General features: G+C 41.4%; 1 protein-coding gene across 5 annotated transcripts; it reads right to left on the reverse strand.

Annotated features, from left to right (window-relative positions):
• Positions 1–14: 14 nt before the first annotated feature.
• On the reverse strand, positions 15–15,849 carry LOC111181066 (uncharacterized). 5 transcript variants are annotated; one of them, XM_089902141.1, is made up of 5 exons: positions 15,753–15,849; positions 10,228–10,431; positions 7,343–7,469; positions 6,967–7,062; positions 15–3,009 (listed from the first exon to the last, which is right to left on the reverse strand). In XM_089902141.1, the coding sequence occupies exons 2-5, from the start codon at positions 10,240–10,242 to the stop codon at positions 1,049–1,051; spliced, it is 2,199 nt and encodes a 732-aa protein (XP_089758267.1). In that variant the 5' UTR covers positions 10,243–10,431; positions 15,753–15,849; the 3' UTR covers positions 15–1,048. The 5 variants fall into 5 exon arrangements, with proteins under 5 accessions (XP_089758267.1, XP_089758266.1, XP_089758263.1 ...); XM_089902140.1 differs by having other exon boundaries at positions 10,228–10,959; positions 15,753–15,802; XM_089902137.1 differs by having other exon boundaries at positions 10,228–15,143; positions 15,706–15,798.
• Between the last annotated feature and the right edge of the window lie 2,391 nt (positions 15,850–18,240).

The following is an 18,240-nucleotide window of genomic DNA, read 5'->3' on the forward strand; positions in this document are numbered from 1 at the left end:
ATTGAACACTCCTGCACTGTATATATTAAAATTTAATCCATGATGAGAGTAACTGCCACTATGTAAAATTTATAAGATCAATGACAAGGCATCTAGAAATATGGCTGAAGGTATCCTTTCTCCAGTTGTTTGTGAGGTGTATTACCCCTTAAGTTTAGACCTGTAACACAATGTTCTCATTCATCATTTCTCCAAGGCTTCTTTCCTTCATTAAGTTGTCTGATACTTTGTTAAAGGCCACCATACTAAATGTGTTATAGCACAGAGTTCCTGGCAAATGATGAGGCAATATTTATTACTGCAAACCCTACCATATTCATCACCATAGGAAAGTATTTCTCTAGTGTTAACTGACATCTCTTGAGGTGTTACTTCTGGGCAAAGGCTTTCCCACAATTATATTTCTACCAGTTAGAAATATTCATTCACTCATGATCTATGATGACCACATATGATAGAGTCTATTACCAATGAAATCTTTCCTAGTCTTTCACATTCTTAGGCTTTATCTCAGTATACACTTTTTAAAAATTTTTTATTTATTTTTGGCTGCGTTGGATCTTCGTTGCTGTGTGTGGGCTTTCTCTAGTTGCAGAGAGCGGGGGCTGCTCTTCATTGCAGTGCACGGGCTTCTCATTGTGGTGGCTTCTCTTGCTGTGGAGCATGGGCTCTAGGCACGCGGGCTCAGTAGTTGTGGCTCGCAGGCTCTAGAGTGCAGGCGCAGTAGTTGTGGTGCACGGGCTTAGTTGCTCCACAGCATTTGGGATCCTCCCAGACCAAGGCTCGAACCCATGTTCCCTGCATTGGCAGGTGGACTCTTAACCACTGCACCACCAGGGAAGCCCTTAGTATACACTTTTTAGACAATAAAATGTCCTAAAACATTTTCACCATGGCTGATTGTGTCTGAGTTGTCTTGTAAATATTTTCATCAACATAAAATATGAGGTAATTGCTCACTAAAGATAACACCACATTCTTTGCGTTGTGATTCTTCTCTGCATACTATTGTCTTGAGTACAACTGGCAACAGGCTTCCCCAGAGTGACTACCTGTGAATTCTCTTATGTTTAACAAGGATTGACAAGTGGGCAAAAGCTTTCCCACACTCGCTGCATCCATAGGGCCTCTCTCCTGTATGTTTTCTTTGATGAACATTGAGCCCTGACTTTGTGGTGAAGGTTTTCCCACATTCACTGCATTCATGTGGCTTCTCTCCTGTGTGAATTCTCTGATGGGTAATGAGATCATTTTTGCGCAAAGAGAATTTTCCACATTCAGTACATGCAAAGGAAGTTTTTCCTGAGTGAACTCTCTGATGTTGTATGAGGCATGTCTTCTTCCTAAAGGCTTTACCACACTCGTTGCATTTGTACGGTTTCTCTCCAGTGTGAGTTTGCTGATGTGTACCCAGAGTACTCTTCATGGTGAAGCCCTTGCCACATTCGCTGCATATATATGGTTTCTCTCCAGTATGAGTTCGCAGATGTGCGATGAGCATGCTTTTCCCAGTTAAGCCTTTGCCACATTCACTGCATACATAAGGTTTCTCTCCTGTGTGAGTGCGCTGGTGTACGTTGAGATGACTCTTCTCTGTGAAGCCTTTACCACATTCACTGCATACATATGGTTTCTCTCCTGTATGAATTCGCTGATGTCCTATCAGCCGGATCTTGGCTGGAAAGCCTTTTCCGCATTCACTGCACACGTAGGGTTTCTCCCCTGTATGAGTTCGCTGGTGTACAATCAGGCGGCTCTTCACAGTGAAGCCTTTCCCACAGTCACTGCATACATAGGGTTTCTCTGCAGTATGAGTTCGCTGATGTACAATAAGATCACTCTTCATGGTGAAGCCTTTTCCACACACACTACATACATAGGGTTTCTCCCCTGTATGAGTCCGCTGATGTCTGATGAGAGGGCTCTTCAAGGTGAAGCCTTTTCCACACTCATTGCATGTATAGGGTTTCTCTCCAGTATGAGTTCGCTGATGTACAATGAGGCAGTGCTTCATTGAAAAGCCTTTCCCACATTCACTGCACATATACAGTTTCTCTTCTCTGTGAGTTTGCTGATGAGTGATAAGACTGTTCTTCAAGGTGAAACTTTTCCCACATACATTGCATATAAAGGGTTTCTCACCTGTATGAGTTCGATGGTGTGCAATAAGCCGCCTCTTCTCAATGAATCCTTTTCCACATTCACTGCATACGTAAGGTTTCTCTCCTGTATGAGTTTTCTGATGTGTAGTGAGACTGAACTTTGTAGAGAAGGCTTTTCCACACAGACTGCATCCATGGGGCTTCTCTCCCGTATGAGTTCGCTGATGATAAATGAGCCGACACTTTTTGGTGAATGCTTTCCCACATTCACTACATGTGTAAGGTTTCTCTCCCATATGACTTTTCTGATGTATGTTGAACTGCGATTTCATGAAGAAGGTTTTATCACATTCAGTGCACTCATAATGTTTCAGTCCCGTATGAGTTCTCTGATGTTCAGTGAGCCTGGATTTTCTGGAGAAGGCTTTCCCACACAGACTGCATTCATGAGGTTTTTCTCTGGTATGAACTCTCTGATGATCAAAGAGCTGAGACATCTTGAAGAAGGCTTTCCCACACTCACTGCATACGTGGGCTTTCTCTATGTTGTGAGTTCTCTGTTGCTTAGTAGACAGGGAGTTATTGCTGATGGGTTTTGCACTTACAGGAAATTTAATTTCAGTAAAAGATAGCTCGTGGTTAGCATGGAGAACGGATTTCCCATCTCCATTAAAATCAGCAGAGTTCTCTAAGTTACAGGTTCTCTTCTGGTTTTCAAAACTTAAATTTGAATTTAAAGGTTTTTCAGTTAAGTCAAACATATCACAATTTTGATTTAACAGGAAATGACTTTTGCTCTGATTAACAATATTTGCAAGTGTATTATGTTCGCAGCATTGTTCCACAATATTTTGAATGCTGTGATTTGGCAAGTGATGCTGCAGAGGGTCATCAACTTTCCTGATTTCTAGGAAAGAAGAGAACAAGGAATCATTCCGCAATCTCTCATAATCTTAATTTGGAAGAAAACTGTTTCAAAAAATGCTTTCATGTGAAGTAACTACTTAGTGACAATTCTATGTGTGATATAATAAGAAATATATTTGGTCCTCCTCCACACAGCTCCTAAAGCCTTGTAATTTCCTAAGTGACAGGAGTATCTTTCAATACTGAGTTTATGCTAATGAGGTGACTTAGCATATAGTTCCTACATAGCATCAGGATGGGACTGATCACCAGAAAGACTAAGTGTTTAGAAGGTTGGAACTTTCAGCTCCACCCTGCAGCCTCTGGGAAAGGAGAGAGGGCCTAGAGATTAAAACTCTATAAAAACTCTTAACAAGATTTGCTCAACCTTTGGATGGGTGAACACATCCATGTGCGAGGAAGGTGGTGCTCCCCAGTCCCATGGGGACAGAAGCTTCTGTTTCTGTCAGGAATCCTTCAGACCTTGCCCTATGTACCTCTTCCTCTGGCTATTCATCTGTATCCTTTATAGTAAACCGGTAAACATAAGTAAATGTTTCTTTGAGTTCTGTGAGCCACCCTGGCAAATTAATTGAACCAAAGAAGAGGGTCATGAGAACCTTCAATTTATAGCCAGTTGGTCAGAAGCACAGGTAACAGTCTGGAGTTGCAACTGACATCTGACATGGGGACAATCTTGTGGGACTGAACCCTTAACTTGTAGGATCTGACACTATTTCCACGTAGATAGTATCAGAAATGAGTTAAATTTGTAGGACACCCAGGTTTAATTCTGGGCATAGACAACTGAAGCAAAGGAATAAAGAAGGCAATTGCAGTCTGTGAATCACGGTTAAAAGAGCAATGAATATGTAAGAGGTGGAGGAAATCAGGATATGTTCAAAGAAAAGACAAGGTTCACTGATGGACTTAATGGGAGAAGCACGGAAGAGGTTAAGACTCAAGGATTATTTCAAGAATTATGTGGTTTCAGCCACTGGGTAGGTGGAATGCCTCTTAATAATGTGAAGAATATTACTGAAGTCCAGAATGAGAAGAAAATCTAGCACACATTGTGAAACAAAGCTTAAGGAGGTTATTACTTGTCTGCATACAAAACATGAAGAAGCGGGTTGAATATATAAATGTTTCAAAAGGTCTTATCTGAAAATAGCAATGTGGATATCATCAACATTGATGGATTATTGAAGAAGAACAGATATATGTATGTATATATATATATATAAAACTGATTCACTTTGCTGTACACCTGAAACTAACACAACATTGTAAATCGACTGTACTCCAATATAAAATAAAAATTTTTTTTAAAAACCAGAGTATTCAAAGACAGAGTACTGGATAAGACTATGTTTGGAAACATGTATCATAAAAGCTCAAGGCACAGGGCCAAGGCTTTAGCCATTTCAACATGTAGAGTTTGAAAATTCAATCAAGCCCATTGAAGAGAACCAAACATTGACAATTGTGATCAGGTGCAAACTTGCAGACCCAGGTGTATAGAACAAATACAATGGCAAGTAAGAATGTGTCTCCTTAGCATCTGATTTCAAGGTAAATGTGACAAACTATTGAGGTTTATCATATTCCAACAACTTGCCCTCTTCTTCATTCTGCAGACCACCATTTACCTAACTCTAGCAAAGCACTAACACTAACATCAAATACAGATAAAATCTTCCGTAACCAACACTTCCAACTAATACTGTACTTGGAACATACTCTCCTATGTTCCTACACAAAAAGGGAATGATGATACGCAGTTACTCCATCCCTGAACATTGCAAAGAAAGGACTGGCCCTAGAGGATACCTCTGAGTCCCTGGAATATCCCACCTGATGAGAATGTCTTTTTAGGTATGAGATTTTAGGACATATCATAGAGTTTATGCTAACAATGTGATTTGTGGTAGATGCCCATTTTTGTATGCCTGGGGTTTTGGACAACACTGTAACATTCTGATTCTGGGGTCTAGAGGCACCAGGCTTGGGTGAGCTTCCCTGGTTGGCAACACTTCACGTATGTTGTCAAACATTCAAACATCATTGCTGGGAAAATTCAGCACTGTTCACATGACTCCACTGGTAGAGGACAACCGGGAACCTTGTGTGCAGCTTCTCCTGGGGTCTTTCCCATGCACAATTTGATCTTTGATGACTTTAATCTGTATTATTTTATTGTAACCAAGAGTATAAAAGTACATTCCCCTCCCCAATATTATCTACCGTCTATAAAGTAGGCAAAGTGATCCACTTTAAAAATTGTATAATGCCACTCTTCTACTCAAAACCCTGTTTTCTCAAATTATTCAGAAAAGAATCAAGGTCTTGAATGCCCTTGATAGGCAGTTTGTGACCTATGTACCAAAACCCGCAGCTACTACCCTGTTACCCTTAACTCTAGTCATTTTCCCTCTTGTTCACTCCCTTCTACCCATGTAAGTTTCCCCGAAGTTCCTCAAACACATTCCAGATTCAGGTCTTTCAACTTCCCACTGTCTCACATTTGGAAAACTCCTCACCCAGGAAGATTACTCATATCCCTCATCTATGTGCTCAAAGGCACCTTATCAGAGAGCCACTCCCATTCCAAAAGGGCAGTTCCAAGCCCCAACACCCACTCTTCCATTAGCTGCTTTAATTTTCCTTACAGCAATTTTTACACTAAGACATGTTTTTCTTTTAAATGTGTAGAACTGAAAGAGAACCTCAATTTTTAAAAGGATGGAGAGAAGATTTCTGTTCTCACACACAAACTAGGAAGTCACAGGCCAGCTGCCATGATGAGGAATAAAATACATAGAAAGAAGTTGTACATTAGACAATATTAAGAGAGAAGTCAATTTGGAGCGTCTCTTTCAGAGAACAGAAAGAGCTTAACTCATGGGAATGGAAGAAACTTAAGACTTATGAGAACTGAGAAGAAAATGGAAATGAAAGTATGGAAAACCCTGGAAGGGGGTGGGGACCAAAGAACCACACAGATGCACAGCAGAAACCAGGTTATCATGGGGACACAGCATCCAAGGTGGGGCTGCATGTTATGGTGGGAAATTGTTATTTCCTCATACGGCAGGAAGAAGGTACAGTGGTAAGAAGAGTATGATGAACTCATAGTTCTCTTTCCAGAGAGGCCTGGAAAGTGGGATTTCACAGCAAGAGAGGCGGTAACACAGACAGAGATCTTGTGATGGTAGACGAAGGAGAGGAAGATTTGAAAATCCAAGCAAGAAGAAAACTACAGAAACAAACAAAAATAAGATGCATATGAAATAAGCGGGGATCAGGGACTTCCCCGGTGGTCCAGTGGTTAAAAAATCCACCTTATATTGCAGGGGAAGCGGGTTCGATCCCTGGTCAGGGAACTAAGATCTCATGTTCCATAGGGCAACTAAGCCCGAGTGCCACAGCTATTGAGCTTGCGCACCTCAGCTACAGCCCACGTGCCGCAAACTACAGAGCCTGCTCACTCTGGAGCCCACACGCCACAATTACAGAGTGCACATGCCCTGTAGCCTGTGCGCCACAACTAGAGAAGAGAAAACCCGCACACCACAACTAGAGAGAAGGCTGCGCGCCGCAACGAAGAGTCCATGCGCCACAACGAAGATCCTGCGTGCCGCAACTAAGACCCGACACAGCCAAAAATTTAAAACTGAAAATAAATAAATAAATAAATAAATAAATAATAAAGACACAATTAAAAAAAAACCAACACTCATGGTTTAGAAATAAGCAGGGATCAGATCTCAGAAGAAAACAAAGGGATATATTTTCTTCTTAATTTCCACAAAGAAAAAGAGTTCTTACACTGGAAGAGAGGTACGTGGTAGGGCTGCTTATGTTTCCTCAGACACTATCACAGCTCCGACGCCTTCTCTCCTGACCAGAGTACGACTTCCCTGGCTGCCCACCTTGCTGGGTCTCACCCACTCACCTGGACAGATTCGACCGTGGCTGTCATCTTCTACTGGCCACAGTTGTTCTCCTCGTTCCAACCTGGAGACAGCATCTGGTTTGCTGGCTTGATACCCTGTTCATGAAAAATGATAGAAGACTTAGACATATTGAACTGGGCTGGGATATGGCAGGAAAGAATAATGGTACATGGAGGGAATAAACAGGTTTCACATCTGTAACCTCAAGGCTTTTCTCTCAGGAGAGGGGCTATTATACCCTCTAGTCTGGGGCAAGAGAAGGATCTGAGACTCGACCATTGCAGAGGAACGCAGTTAGTCTGAAGACTTAAGAGGTTGAGAATGGAACGGTCACCGACAGGCACCCTCTGAGGGACCCAGGGGAGCCATCCTCACCTACGGACAGCAGGTTGCTATAGTTCTCCAGCGTCACATCCCGGTACAGGTCCTTCTGATCAGGGTCCAGGAGCTGCCACTCCTCCCACGTGAACTTCATAGTCACGTCATCATACGTCAAGGATTCCTGTCATAACACAGTCATGTTTGGCCAAGTGATGTTCTTTGGGTGACATGGAAAAATGTAAAGGAAATTATTCTGCTCACTTTTGCCATATAGGAAATTGGTGGGGTTTTTCCTTCTTATGCTGTGATAAAATAAGAATTCTAATAAAATACTGTGTTATGGTACAGTCTTCCAGATGGAATAGATGCGTAAGGCAGGGTTAAAAATGCCAAGCTTCTCATCATGGCTTGGTCTTTCCTGTTACCAGCCCTCATCCAGGAGCTCACTCAGAGTCACCTCGGTAGAACAAAGTCACTCCTGTCACCAAGGAAATGACAAGAGTTTCAGGAGCCCTGTGTCAGGAACAGAGGTCAAAGACCAATATTAGAACAGGAGATGTTCCTAGTGTTATTATCACTTAGGGAATCACAAGGGTTTTAGGAGCTCTGTGCCAGGAACAGGGGGCAGAAACCAATACATATTTTCTGCTCTCTCACAAGCATTCACTAATATCAAACTATATGCTACTTACAAGTAGATGAAGACAATACATACTAATTTCAGTGGTCAACATACTAAACAAAATAAGAGAAACTGTACAGGAAATTCCCTGGCAGTCCAGTGGTTACGACTTGGTGCTTTCACTTTCACTGTGGTGGCCCGCATTCAATGCCTGGTTGGGGAACTAAGATCCCACAAGCCATGTGGCCAAAAATAAATAAATAAAAATAAAGAAAGAAAAGAAGAAAAAAAAACTGTACAAAACATGTATAAAGCATAAAAGATTATTAGATGATCAGGAACTTTATTAAATATCCTATAATAAACCATAATGAAAAAGAATATGAATACATATAACTGAATTATTTTGCTATACGCCAGAAACTAACAGAACATGGTAAATCAACTATACTTCAATAAAAAATTTAAAAAACAAAAAAAGAATAAAAAGTCCAAAAAAAAGATTATTCGATGATCAAATTTATAAGAAGACTATTCTTTAAAGAATATATATATATATATATATATATACAGAGACAATGCACATATATGTGTGTATATCATTAGGCGGGGTTAATACCATATTAGATGAAATGAGGAAACACCTGTAGGAAACACGTTTTTACATTTATAAGAAGAAAGGACAGGGACTTGCCCAATAGCACAGTGGTTAAGAATATGCCTGCCAATGCAGGGGACACACGTTCGATCCCTGGTCCGGGAAGATCTCACATGCTGTGGAACAACTAAGCCCATGTGCTACAACTACTGAGCCTGTGCTCTACAGCCCACAAGCCACAACTACTAAAGCCCTAGAGCCCGTGCCCCACAACAAGAGAAGCCACCGCAGTGAGAAGCAGGCGCACCACAATAAAGAGTAGCCCCCACTCGCTGCAACTAGAGAAAGCCTGTGCATGGCAACGAAGACCCAACACAGCCAAAAATAAATAAACAAAAATAAATAAATTTATTTAAAAAGAAAAGAAGTTAGGACAGTCAAGGACTGCAGTTAAGGACCCAGCTCATCACCTCTATGGAGAACCGTCAAAGTCCTATGTGAACTTGAGACCCATGTGCCATGAAACATTAACATCCCTCAAGGAACTGGTCTGCTTTTTCCTCACAGTTGATCCCTATGATATGTGATATAATAAGAAACATATATTTGGTCTTCAGCCCCAGTTTCTAACACAATTGCTCCTAAACCCTTGGAGTTTTTTAAGTAATAGAGGTACGGGGCATTCTGTGTTATTTATAACAAGTCCCTTTCAAACATACCTGAGTTTATGCTAGCAAAGTGAGTCTTGGTGGACCTCTAGAGAGTTTCAGGATAGGGGTTGGTTGCCCAGGGAACCAACCTTGTGATTAGAGGGTTGGAAATTTCAGCCCCACTTCTAGCCCTCCAGGGAGGGGGGAGGGACTGGAAACTGAGCCAATCAACAATGGCCATTGATTTAATCTACCACACCTACCCAATAAGACCTCCATAAAAAACCCCTAAACTACAGGGCTCAGAGCATTTCCGGGATGGTGAACACATCTAGGTGCTGGGGGTGTGACACTCCTATAGAGGGCATGGAAGGTCCTTGTCCCTTCCCTCATATCTTGCCTAAGTATCTTTCCATTTGGCTCTTCCCAAGCTGTATCCTTCATAATGAACCAGTATAGGTAAGCAAAGTCTTTTCCTGAGTTATGTGAACGGTTGCAGTAAATTATGGAACCTGAGGAAGGGATTTCAGGAACCCCCGATTTGCAGCCAAGTCAGAAGTATAGGTACTGTGGGAAGCCAATACTTGGCATCCAAAGTGAGGGCAGTCCTGTGGGATTGAAGCCCTTAAACCTGTGGAGACTGACAGTAACTGCAGTAGTTAATGTCGTAATTGAATTAAATTGTAGACGCTCAGCTGGTATCTAGAGAGTTGGAGAAGTGATTGTTGGTCTGGAAAGACCCACACATTTGGTGCCAGAAGTGCTGGGAGTAGAAACAGTTTGTAGTACTGCCTATCATGTAACTTACGACTCTCTTGTGATGGCTGTCAGAGACATTAGACACAAATTGACAGCTAATATAACTCACAGAATTTTGCACATTCACATGTTATATCTCAATGCGAGTCACGGAACATGAATCCTATGAATAATATATTCCTGATCCAACTTTACCAAGATTTCTCCAGATCCTGCTAGGATCCATTTAAACTTTTCTACTTAACTGCACTGACTTTTACAGGCAAAGCCACTGGGGGATAAAGAAAGAATAAAAGAAACCAAAAGTCACCTGGGCCTGGATCATTTTCTTCTGACTTTGGGAAATGGCTGCAAACTGGGATGCTGTCTTTAGCTCTTCTGGATCAGCTCTAAATTTCTGTTCAAAAATCTCAGTCTCCAATCAAGGATGTCTCCAGAACTGACAGTACTTAAGTATCTTTTCCTCCTTCTTTCCTTTGATCCCTCTTGTTCCTGCGGAGCCAGCACCTGTGGGCTGAAGAGCAACTTACTCTGAGTGGCACATTCTCTTTCGGCCTAGATGCTGTCAGTGTTGCTGGCCACTCATCTTAAATTAAGGCCCCCAAAGATCGATTGGTCCTTTTAATACGAAGTTTTTACATCTGGGCCAATAAAACACAATATTCCGAATATTTGGGAAGTACATCTTTCTCTTGTAAAGTGGAAGCAGTAAGACTGTGAAAGGGGATGTGGGAAGGAGAACCAGCACAGCACAATGCCCCACTGGCAGGGAAATCCACAGGTAGATCAACTTTAGGAAAGAGGACACACAGACAGGATATACACATTTTTCTTCTTTTAAACCACGTGCGTCCACGTAGCTCTTCAGAAGTCTTTTTACATCCCCGGGTTCACACACTCAAATTTGAAGAACATCATGTTAAGCAAATAAGAAGCACGGTCATGTAATTTCTCATTACCATCCACTTCTTGATCCTCAATAAGAGTATTATAAGCATAAACCTATAAAGGATACTCAGCGAAAAATCCTTTAGGAATAAAACTGAAATAAAAACATTTTCAGGGGTCGGGGGGGAGAAGGATAAATTAGGAGTCTGGGATTATCATATACACACTACTATATATAAAACAGATAACCAACAAGGACGTACTGTATAGCACAGGGAACTATATTCAATATTTTGTAATAAACTGTAGGAGAAAAGCATCTGAAAAAAATAGATATATATGTACGTACAACTGAATCACTTTGCTGTACACCTGAAACTAACACAACATTGTAAATCAACTGTACTTCAATTAAAAAAAAAAAACACATTCAGGCAAAACCAGAGAGAATTCTTCATCAGAAGACCTGTAATACAGCATATGCACATGTTCTTCAAGCAAAAGGAAAGGGTCCTCCAATATTAGCAAAGGACCAAGGAATGAAAAGGAACTAAACTGGTAAATAAGCAGTTAAGTCTAAATTAGTACCAGCTGGGAAAATGATCATATCTCAGGAGGTTTTAAAAATATAGAGAGTTAACCACCACTTCCCTGGTGGCACAGTGGTTAAGAATCCACCTGCCAATGCAGGGGACACAGGTTCGAGCCCTGGTCCGGGAAGATCCCACATGCCGCGGAGCAACTAAGCCTGTGCACCACAACTACTGAGCCTGCTCTGTAGAGCCCACGAGCCACAACTACTGAGCCTGTGTGCCACAACTACTGGGCTCACGTGGCTAGAACCTGTGCTGCGCAACAAGAGAAGCCACCGCAGTGAGAAGCCCACGTACCGCAGGAAGAGTAGCCCCCACTCACTGCAACTAGAGGAAGCCCACGTGTAGCAATGAAGATCCAATGCAGGCATAATTAATTAATTAATTAATTAAATAAATTTTTAAAAATAGAGTTAAAATTTACCATGATGGCATATAAATTATGAGGTGGGTAAATGAATGAGTGTTCTAAGATCTCTGTATAGATAGAGTATAAACGTACTAATTACAGTAATACTTTGACAAATAAAGGCTGTATATTATTTGTAATCTCTGGTGTCAGAATAAAACTAATAACTTTTAAAAACATACATAATTTCTATGTTAAAAGAGACAGAAAATGTAATGTACATGGCTTCTGTGGCAATTACTTAACTCTACCACTGTAGCTCAAAAGCAGTCATACTTTTGGACTTCCCTGGTGGTCCAGTGGTTAAGAGTCCATGCTTCCACTGCAGGGGGCACGGGTTCCATCCCTGGATGGGCAAGTTCCACATGCCAAGCAATGTGACCAAAAAACAGCCATATTTAAAAAACAAAAAAATAGGTGTGCTAGGTTCCAATAAAAGTTTATTAACAAAAACAGGCACTGGGCCAGAGTTAATCCATGGGCTCCAGGTGTCCAACCCTGAATTGGAGCAGAAAAGCCATGTGATCATCTAAATCAAGAGTCAGTAACAGACTCTCCAGGGCCTGGACCACCTGTTTTTACAAATCAAGGTTTATGGGAACACAGCCAGACGCATCTGTTGACTATTGTCTTAGGCTGTTTTTACACTATAATAGCAGGGTTGAGAATCTGAGTTTGGATACATTACCCACTGCAATGCAATTTGAAAAAATAATAATAAAAGGTGAGTTTTGAATATAAGGAGAGGCAAATTGTATTTGCCTAATATGTCTATACCTCTGTTTAGTCAGGAGGCTGGTTACAAAATTAAAATGGAAAAATTCTATACGATTCTAAAGCACACACAGGTCAAGTGTCTGTTTAAAAAGAACGTTTCCTGGGAATAATTTAACATTCAAGCGAAAATAATCAATGAAACTATCAACTGGTAACCTAAAGATCCATTTCTAAGAATCTCTGAAAGGGAAATATTGGCAAAGGTGTGATATTTGACAGGTCATTTTTACTTTCTTCACTATATTTTTCATAAGAGCATGTATATTTTAAAAATCAGGGAGGGGACTTCTCTGGTAGTCCAGTGGTAAAGATTCCGCCTTCCAATGCAGGGGATGCGGATTCAATCCCTGGTCAGGGAACTAAGATCCCACATGCTGCGGAGCAACTAAACCGGCGCGCCACAACTACTGAGCTCGTGCACCTCAACTAGAGTACGCGTGCCACAGACTGCAGAGCCCAGGCGCCCCAGAGCCTGCGCACCACAACTAGAGAAAAACCGCAGGCCACAACTAGAGAGAATCCTGCACGCTGCAACGAAGAGCCTGCGCCGCAACTAAGACCTGATGCAGCCAAAAAAGAAGAAAAAAAATATCAGAGAAATATCAGGATTCTACACTTTAAATAAAATTGCTGTAGCATGGTCATTAATATAAGTTCATGGCTTTCGAAGTTTTATTTCCAAAAAAATAGAGAGGGAAAACAAGGAGGAAAGCAGGGAGAGAGAAAATGAGTTATAAATACAAATTTTACAAAACACAAAGCCACAAATATGGGGAAATTAGCAGCTTTTTTACTCAGATATGCTATGCATCTGCCATCACAGTTCATTATTTAAGGTATTTTGAATCTTCAAAATAACTCTAAGGGAGAGATTTTAATTGCTTTTCTTTTCTTTTTTTCTAAGACGGAAACAGACAAGAGGTCACACAAACTGCACAATGAGCAAGAGGCAGAATTTGGATTGAAAAACCAGATTCATCTCTCTCCGAAATTAATTTTCACTCCACACCAGGCCAAAATTATTTGTAAATAAGATGTCTGTTCATTACATAAAGAAAGGAAACAAGTAAAAGGCTGTTAGTAGAACTTTAATTAATCGTGTGATTGAATAAGTATTTAAAGTAATGGTAGAGGTCTGCAACTTACTTGAAAATATACCAAAACCAACAACAACAAAAGACTGATACATGAACAGAAGGATGGACAGAGGGTTAGGTAACTAACTGGTAGAGCAAGTCTAGTACTATTAATAATAAAGCCTAAGTGGTAGGTACATGGGTGGTTAATATAAAATCCTTTCAATATTTCTGTATGTTTGAAAATTTTCACACTAAAATGTTGGATGGAAAGAAAGATATTGTAGATTTAAGAATTTAGTAAGGTGACCAAACATAAATATTTAAAGTTATGGGCTTCCCTGGTGGTGCAGTGGTTCGGGGTCCGCCTGCCGATGCGGGGTACGCGGGTTCGTGCCCCGATCTGGGAAGGTCTGGGAAGATCCCACATGCCGCGGAGCGGCTGGGCCCGTGAGCCATGGCCGCTGGGCCTGCGCGTCCGGAGCCTGTGTTCCGCGGCAGTGAGAGGCCGGCGTACCGCCAAAAAAAAAAAAAAAGTTAGTTGCTGGGATAAATTAGGAGGATGGGATTAACATACACACACTACTATATGTAATATAGATAAGCAACAAGGACCTACTGTATAGCACAGGGAGCTATACTCAGTAATTTGTAATAACCTAGAAGGGAAAAGAATCTGAAAAAGATATCTATATATACATGTATAACTGAATCAATGTGCTGCACACGTGAAACACGATATTGTATATCAACTATACTTCAATTTTTAAAAAATCAGCCAAAAATAAATAAATAAATAAAGTCAACTGCTCTTTTATGTTGTAAAAAATTATAAGGAAACGGGAGTTAGCAAATAATAATACGTGTACAATTGCAATAAAAATAAGTAGTCTAGGCTGGAGATGAAAGGCAAAGGAACAAATCCATAGATAAATGCATAATCATAAAATGTTCCAAAAAATGACCCCTAAGTATTTTAAATATTTCACCTCTCTATATATGTATGCAATCACTGAATATAAACCTACTTATAATACCACAAGTTCACGCATTTAAAATAATTTGTAAATCTATATTCCATGAAATAAAGTGAAAGCGAAAATCATAGTACCATTTACACAATTTATTTGAATTATGAATATTAAGGACATAATATAAACGCCTAAAACTGAAATACACTAAAATTTTATAAGCATTTTCCTTTGGGAACAGAACTCACGGTGACAGAGATGTTATTTTACTGGTTTTAGACAGAATCTGAAAAGAAATATCCAAGAGGAATGTGCAGGAGTCTTGTAGGACAAAGGATAAAAGCTGCATCTTACATATCGTAAAACATACTGCTATTAGGTATTCATCTGGTGGATCTCTGGATCATTCATCTCGCCAAAAACCTTCATTTCTGAGAGTTTAAGAGTAAGGGGTGATGTTGGGTGCCAAAGAGGATTTTAAAACTAGTGGTGAAGAAGGGACTCGGACCGACCTAAACGGCAGAAGGGTAACGTTAACGTCCATCACATCTGTTACAGAGGCCGAGGTTGGAGCTCAACACACGTAACACGCAGCGGCCAAAGTACTCGGGCCTCCAAAGTATCAGCCCATACACGCATCTGTACCCCAAACGATTACTACCACCACCCGGGTTAATCTCAGAGACTCCCATCCATTAACCCCGAAACAGATACTCCATCTTTTAGCCCCAAACAAAACCCGAACCATAAACAGCATTCACTGACAAACACCACCCTCCAGTTCGCAATCACTGAGCCCTACAGAGAGTAAACGGCAAAGACCCCAACACGTGCCCTCGTGACTAAATCGCTGACCTCTAGGGATCTTTAACCACTAACCACAAGAGAATCTCCTGATTGAAGCCAGAAGTACCCCAACCACACATGCTCTGTTACCCACCCTTTAGGGCTCCCCTGGAAAACAACACCCATTTACGCTGTCCTCCCGCTTGTATTCCACACGCATCACCCAACGCGGACGCTGACAGGCCCGCCCTCCCTCCCCACTGTACACGAAGAGACCCAGCCACTAACTTGACTTCTTCCAGGGACAATCGCGACCCATCCACGGCTGAACTTACTTCGCGGAACTTCGTCGCTTCCATCATCACCGCGGTACGGTGGCCAGCGAGGGTCTGAGACGTTTCTGCCGCAAAAAGACAACTGAATTTCCGACTTCTCTTCAGAGGTAACTTGGCCACGCCCTCTAGCGTGGCCCCGTGGGCGCGGCCATGTTTGGGCATCGGGCGTCTGAAGAGCGAAAAGCCCCGTTTTGCGCTCGTGCGCGGGGAAGACTGGGAAGACGGAAGGTCACCGAAACTCAATTTTGGGGCACCTGAACCCTTAATAAAAAAGGACATATGCGCATAAACTCGAGCTTGCAACAAACAAGAAAGGCATAGGGGTAAATCCCTTTCTGCGAGCTGGCAAGAAAATTAAAATGGCAGTGACGTTGATCCACTTTGTACGAAAGTTAGGAAACGGCCCAGTGGGGGCAACCATCTTACAGGAAGTGAAGGAATCCGTACAGCACAACTCGTGTTTGGGAAAAGGCGAACCGTCCGGTAGAGGATATCTGGGCCAAGTTTCTAGAGAAATTGTCCTGAAGGGACTTTTGAACGGCACAGGGCTTGGAGAAGCTCTGACGTTACAGGGATGGCGGCCATAGGTTAGGAAATAAAAACAGCTGAAACGTGCTAAAGCTGTTCGTATGTATGGGGGAAAGGCCACTGAAGGTGGGCCCAATGTGAAGGGCGGTACCTATGACAGAGGGGGGAAGGTTTCCCTTTGGGGTCCAAAGACAAAGGCAGGGCTCAGAAGACCAAGGGTCAAAAATTAGGGAAATATGACTTCAAGGAGAATAAAAGGTTGTGTAAAAAAAAGAGAGTAATCATGTTACACTACGTGAGTCAGTTGCAAATAGCGTTACAAAGTCATAGTAATGTAACACCGTAACTGTGGTTCCAAATAAACCCGTTGGAAGAATGGAGGAAAAGGAAAGGAAATGTCGTGTGTGTGTGTGTGTGTGTGTGTGTGTGTGTGTGTGATAGATATGACTGTATTGAAACAGAAATGTCTAAACTACTCCAGACTCAAGGGATCATTTTACATTCCCACCATCGATATATGAGATCCACTTTCTCTGATTCCTCACTAGGATTTGTTATAAAGAGGTTTTAAAAGGAATAAGAAAAAGATGACCAACCTAAAATTTTTTTAAAATATTTTTAAATTTTTGGCTGTGTTGGGTCTTTGTTGCTGCGCGCAGGCTTTCTTATACTTGTGGCGAGTGGGGGCTGCTCTTCATTGCGCTGCGCTGGCTTCTCATTGCAGTGGCTCCTCTTGTTGCGAAGCACAGGCTCTAGGCGTGCGGACTTCAGTAGTTGCCGCGCGTGGGCTTGGTAGCTGTGGCTGGCGGGCTCTAGAGCGCAGGCTCAGTAGCTGTGGCGCATAGGCTTAGCTGCTCTGCGGCATGTGGGATCTTCCAGGACCAGGGCTTGAACCCATGTTCCCTGCATTGGCAGGAGGATTCTTAACCACTGCGCCACTGGCCTGGGGAAGTCCAGGTCCACCTAAAAATTTTAATAGCTAAATAATATACTGGCCATTTATTTTTAAAAATCGCAATACTTAATTTTTATAATGCCAGTCTTACTAATATTCAAATTCATGAAAAGTGAATGATGAATAATATTCATTCTATTGGATTCCATCTCTCATCTGCACAGTAGATAAGAGGTGTCCACCACATACAGCTTTGAATGAATTGTTATTATCATATTATCAAGTTATTATCATGCTTGTCATAGTTCTAGTTCAAAAAATGCACACCAATAAATTTTAGGTGCTAGACGTTTGGTATGTTTTTTAGGGGGGCAGGATTGAGTCTAGAGTATAAAAATTAGTAAAATGTTTTTGGAGTACAACTTGCAATTACCCAATTTAAACTTTTGTCTTAGAGCCACCAATCAATTTTAAGAATTGAAATTCAGTAGAAATTATTTTTGTGAGAACAAACATGTACAAGGATATTCATGGCATCAGTTCTGACAATTTTAAGGAAATAATCTTGTGATTGTTACAAAAACTTATTATTGCATCTTGCATTCACACCTCTGGATAGTGCTCCTGCACAGTAACTGTGACCAATGTGTCCAATGGGATAATAGCAAGCTTGACACCGAGGATAGAAATAGACTTGCCCACTGAGGCATGTTCTGTTTGTCTCTTGGAGCTCTTCTGACACATTGTAATACAGCCCAGGTTAGCCTTGGGATGAGAGACTATGTGAAAAGTGGCCTCAACCATTCCAGGGGAGGCTCAGATACATCAAAAAAGCCACCTAGATCATGTAGCCCCCAGTCAGGACAGCGCACACCAGACAGTCCAACCGTCAACCCACATAACAATTAATATTTATTATAATTAATGTTTGTTGTCTTTAGACATTAAGTTTTAGAGAGGTAGGTTTGTAATGCAGTCAAAGGTAACTAATACCAATATGACTGTACATTAGTAGGTGATGGGTTAAATAAATCATGGGATGTCTCTTCATAAACACTATGGAGA

The sequence above is a fragment of the Delphinapterus leucas genome, chromosome 20, assembly GCF_059928025.1.
Source record: "Delphinapterus leucas isolate spDelLeu-1000000601 "Yukka" chromosome 20, BTC_Dleu_Yukka2, whole genome shotgun sequence".
Taxonomy (NCBI): domain Eukaryota; kingdom Metazoa; phylum Chordata; class Mammalia; order Artiodactyla; family Monodontidae; genus Delphinapterus; species Delphinapterus leucas.

Coding starts and splice junctions, on each gene's coding strand:
- LOC111181066 (XM_089902141.1), bottom strand. Junction 7,063..7,342: donor TAGCAACCTGCTGTCCGTAG/GTGAGGATGGCT, acceptor TTTCATGAACAG/GGTATCAAGCCAGCAAACCA. Junction 3,010..6,966: donor CCACGGTCGAATCTGTCCAG/GTGAGTGGGTGA, acceptor CTTCTTTCCTAG/AAATCAGGAAAGTTGATGAC.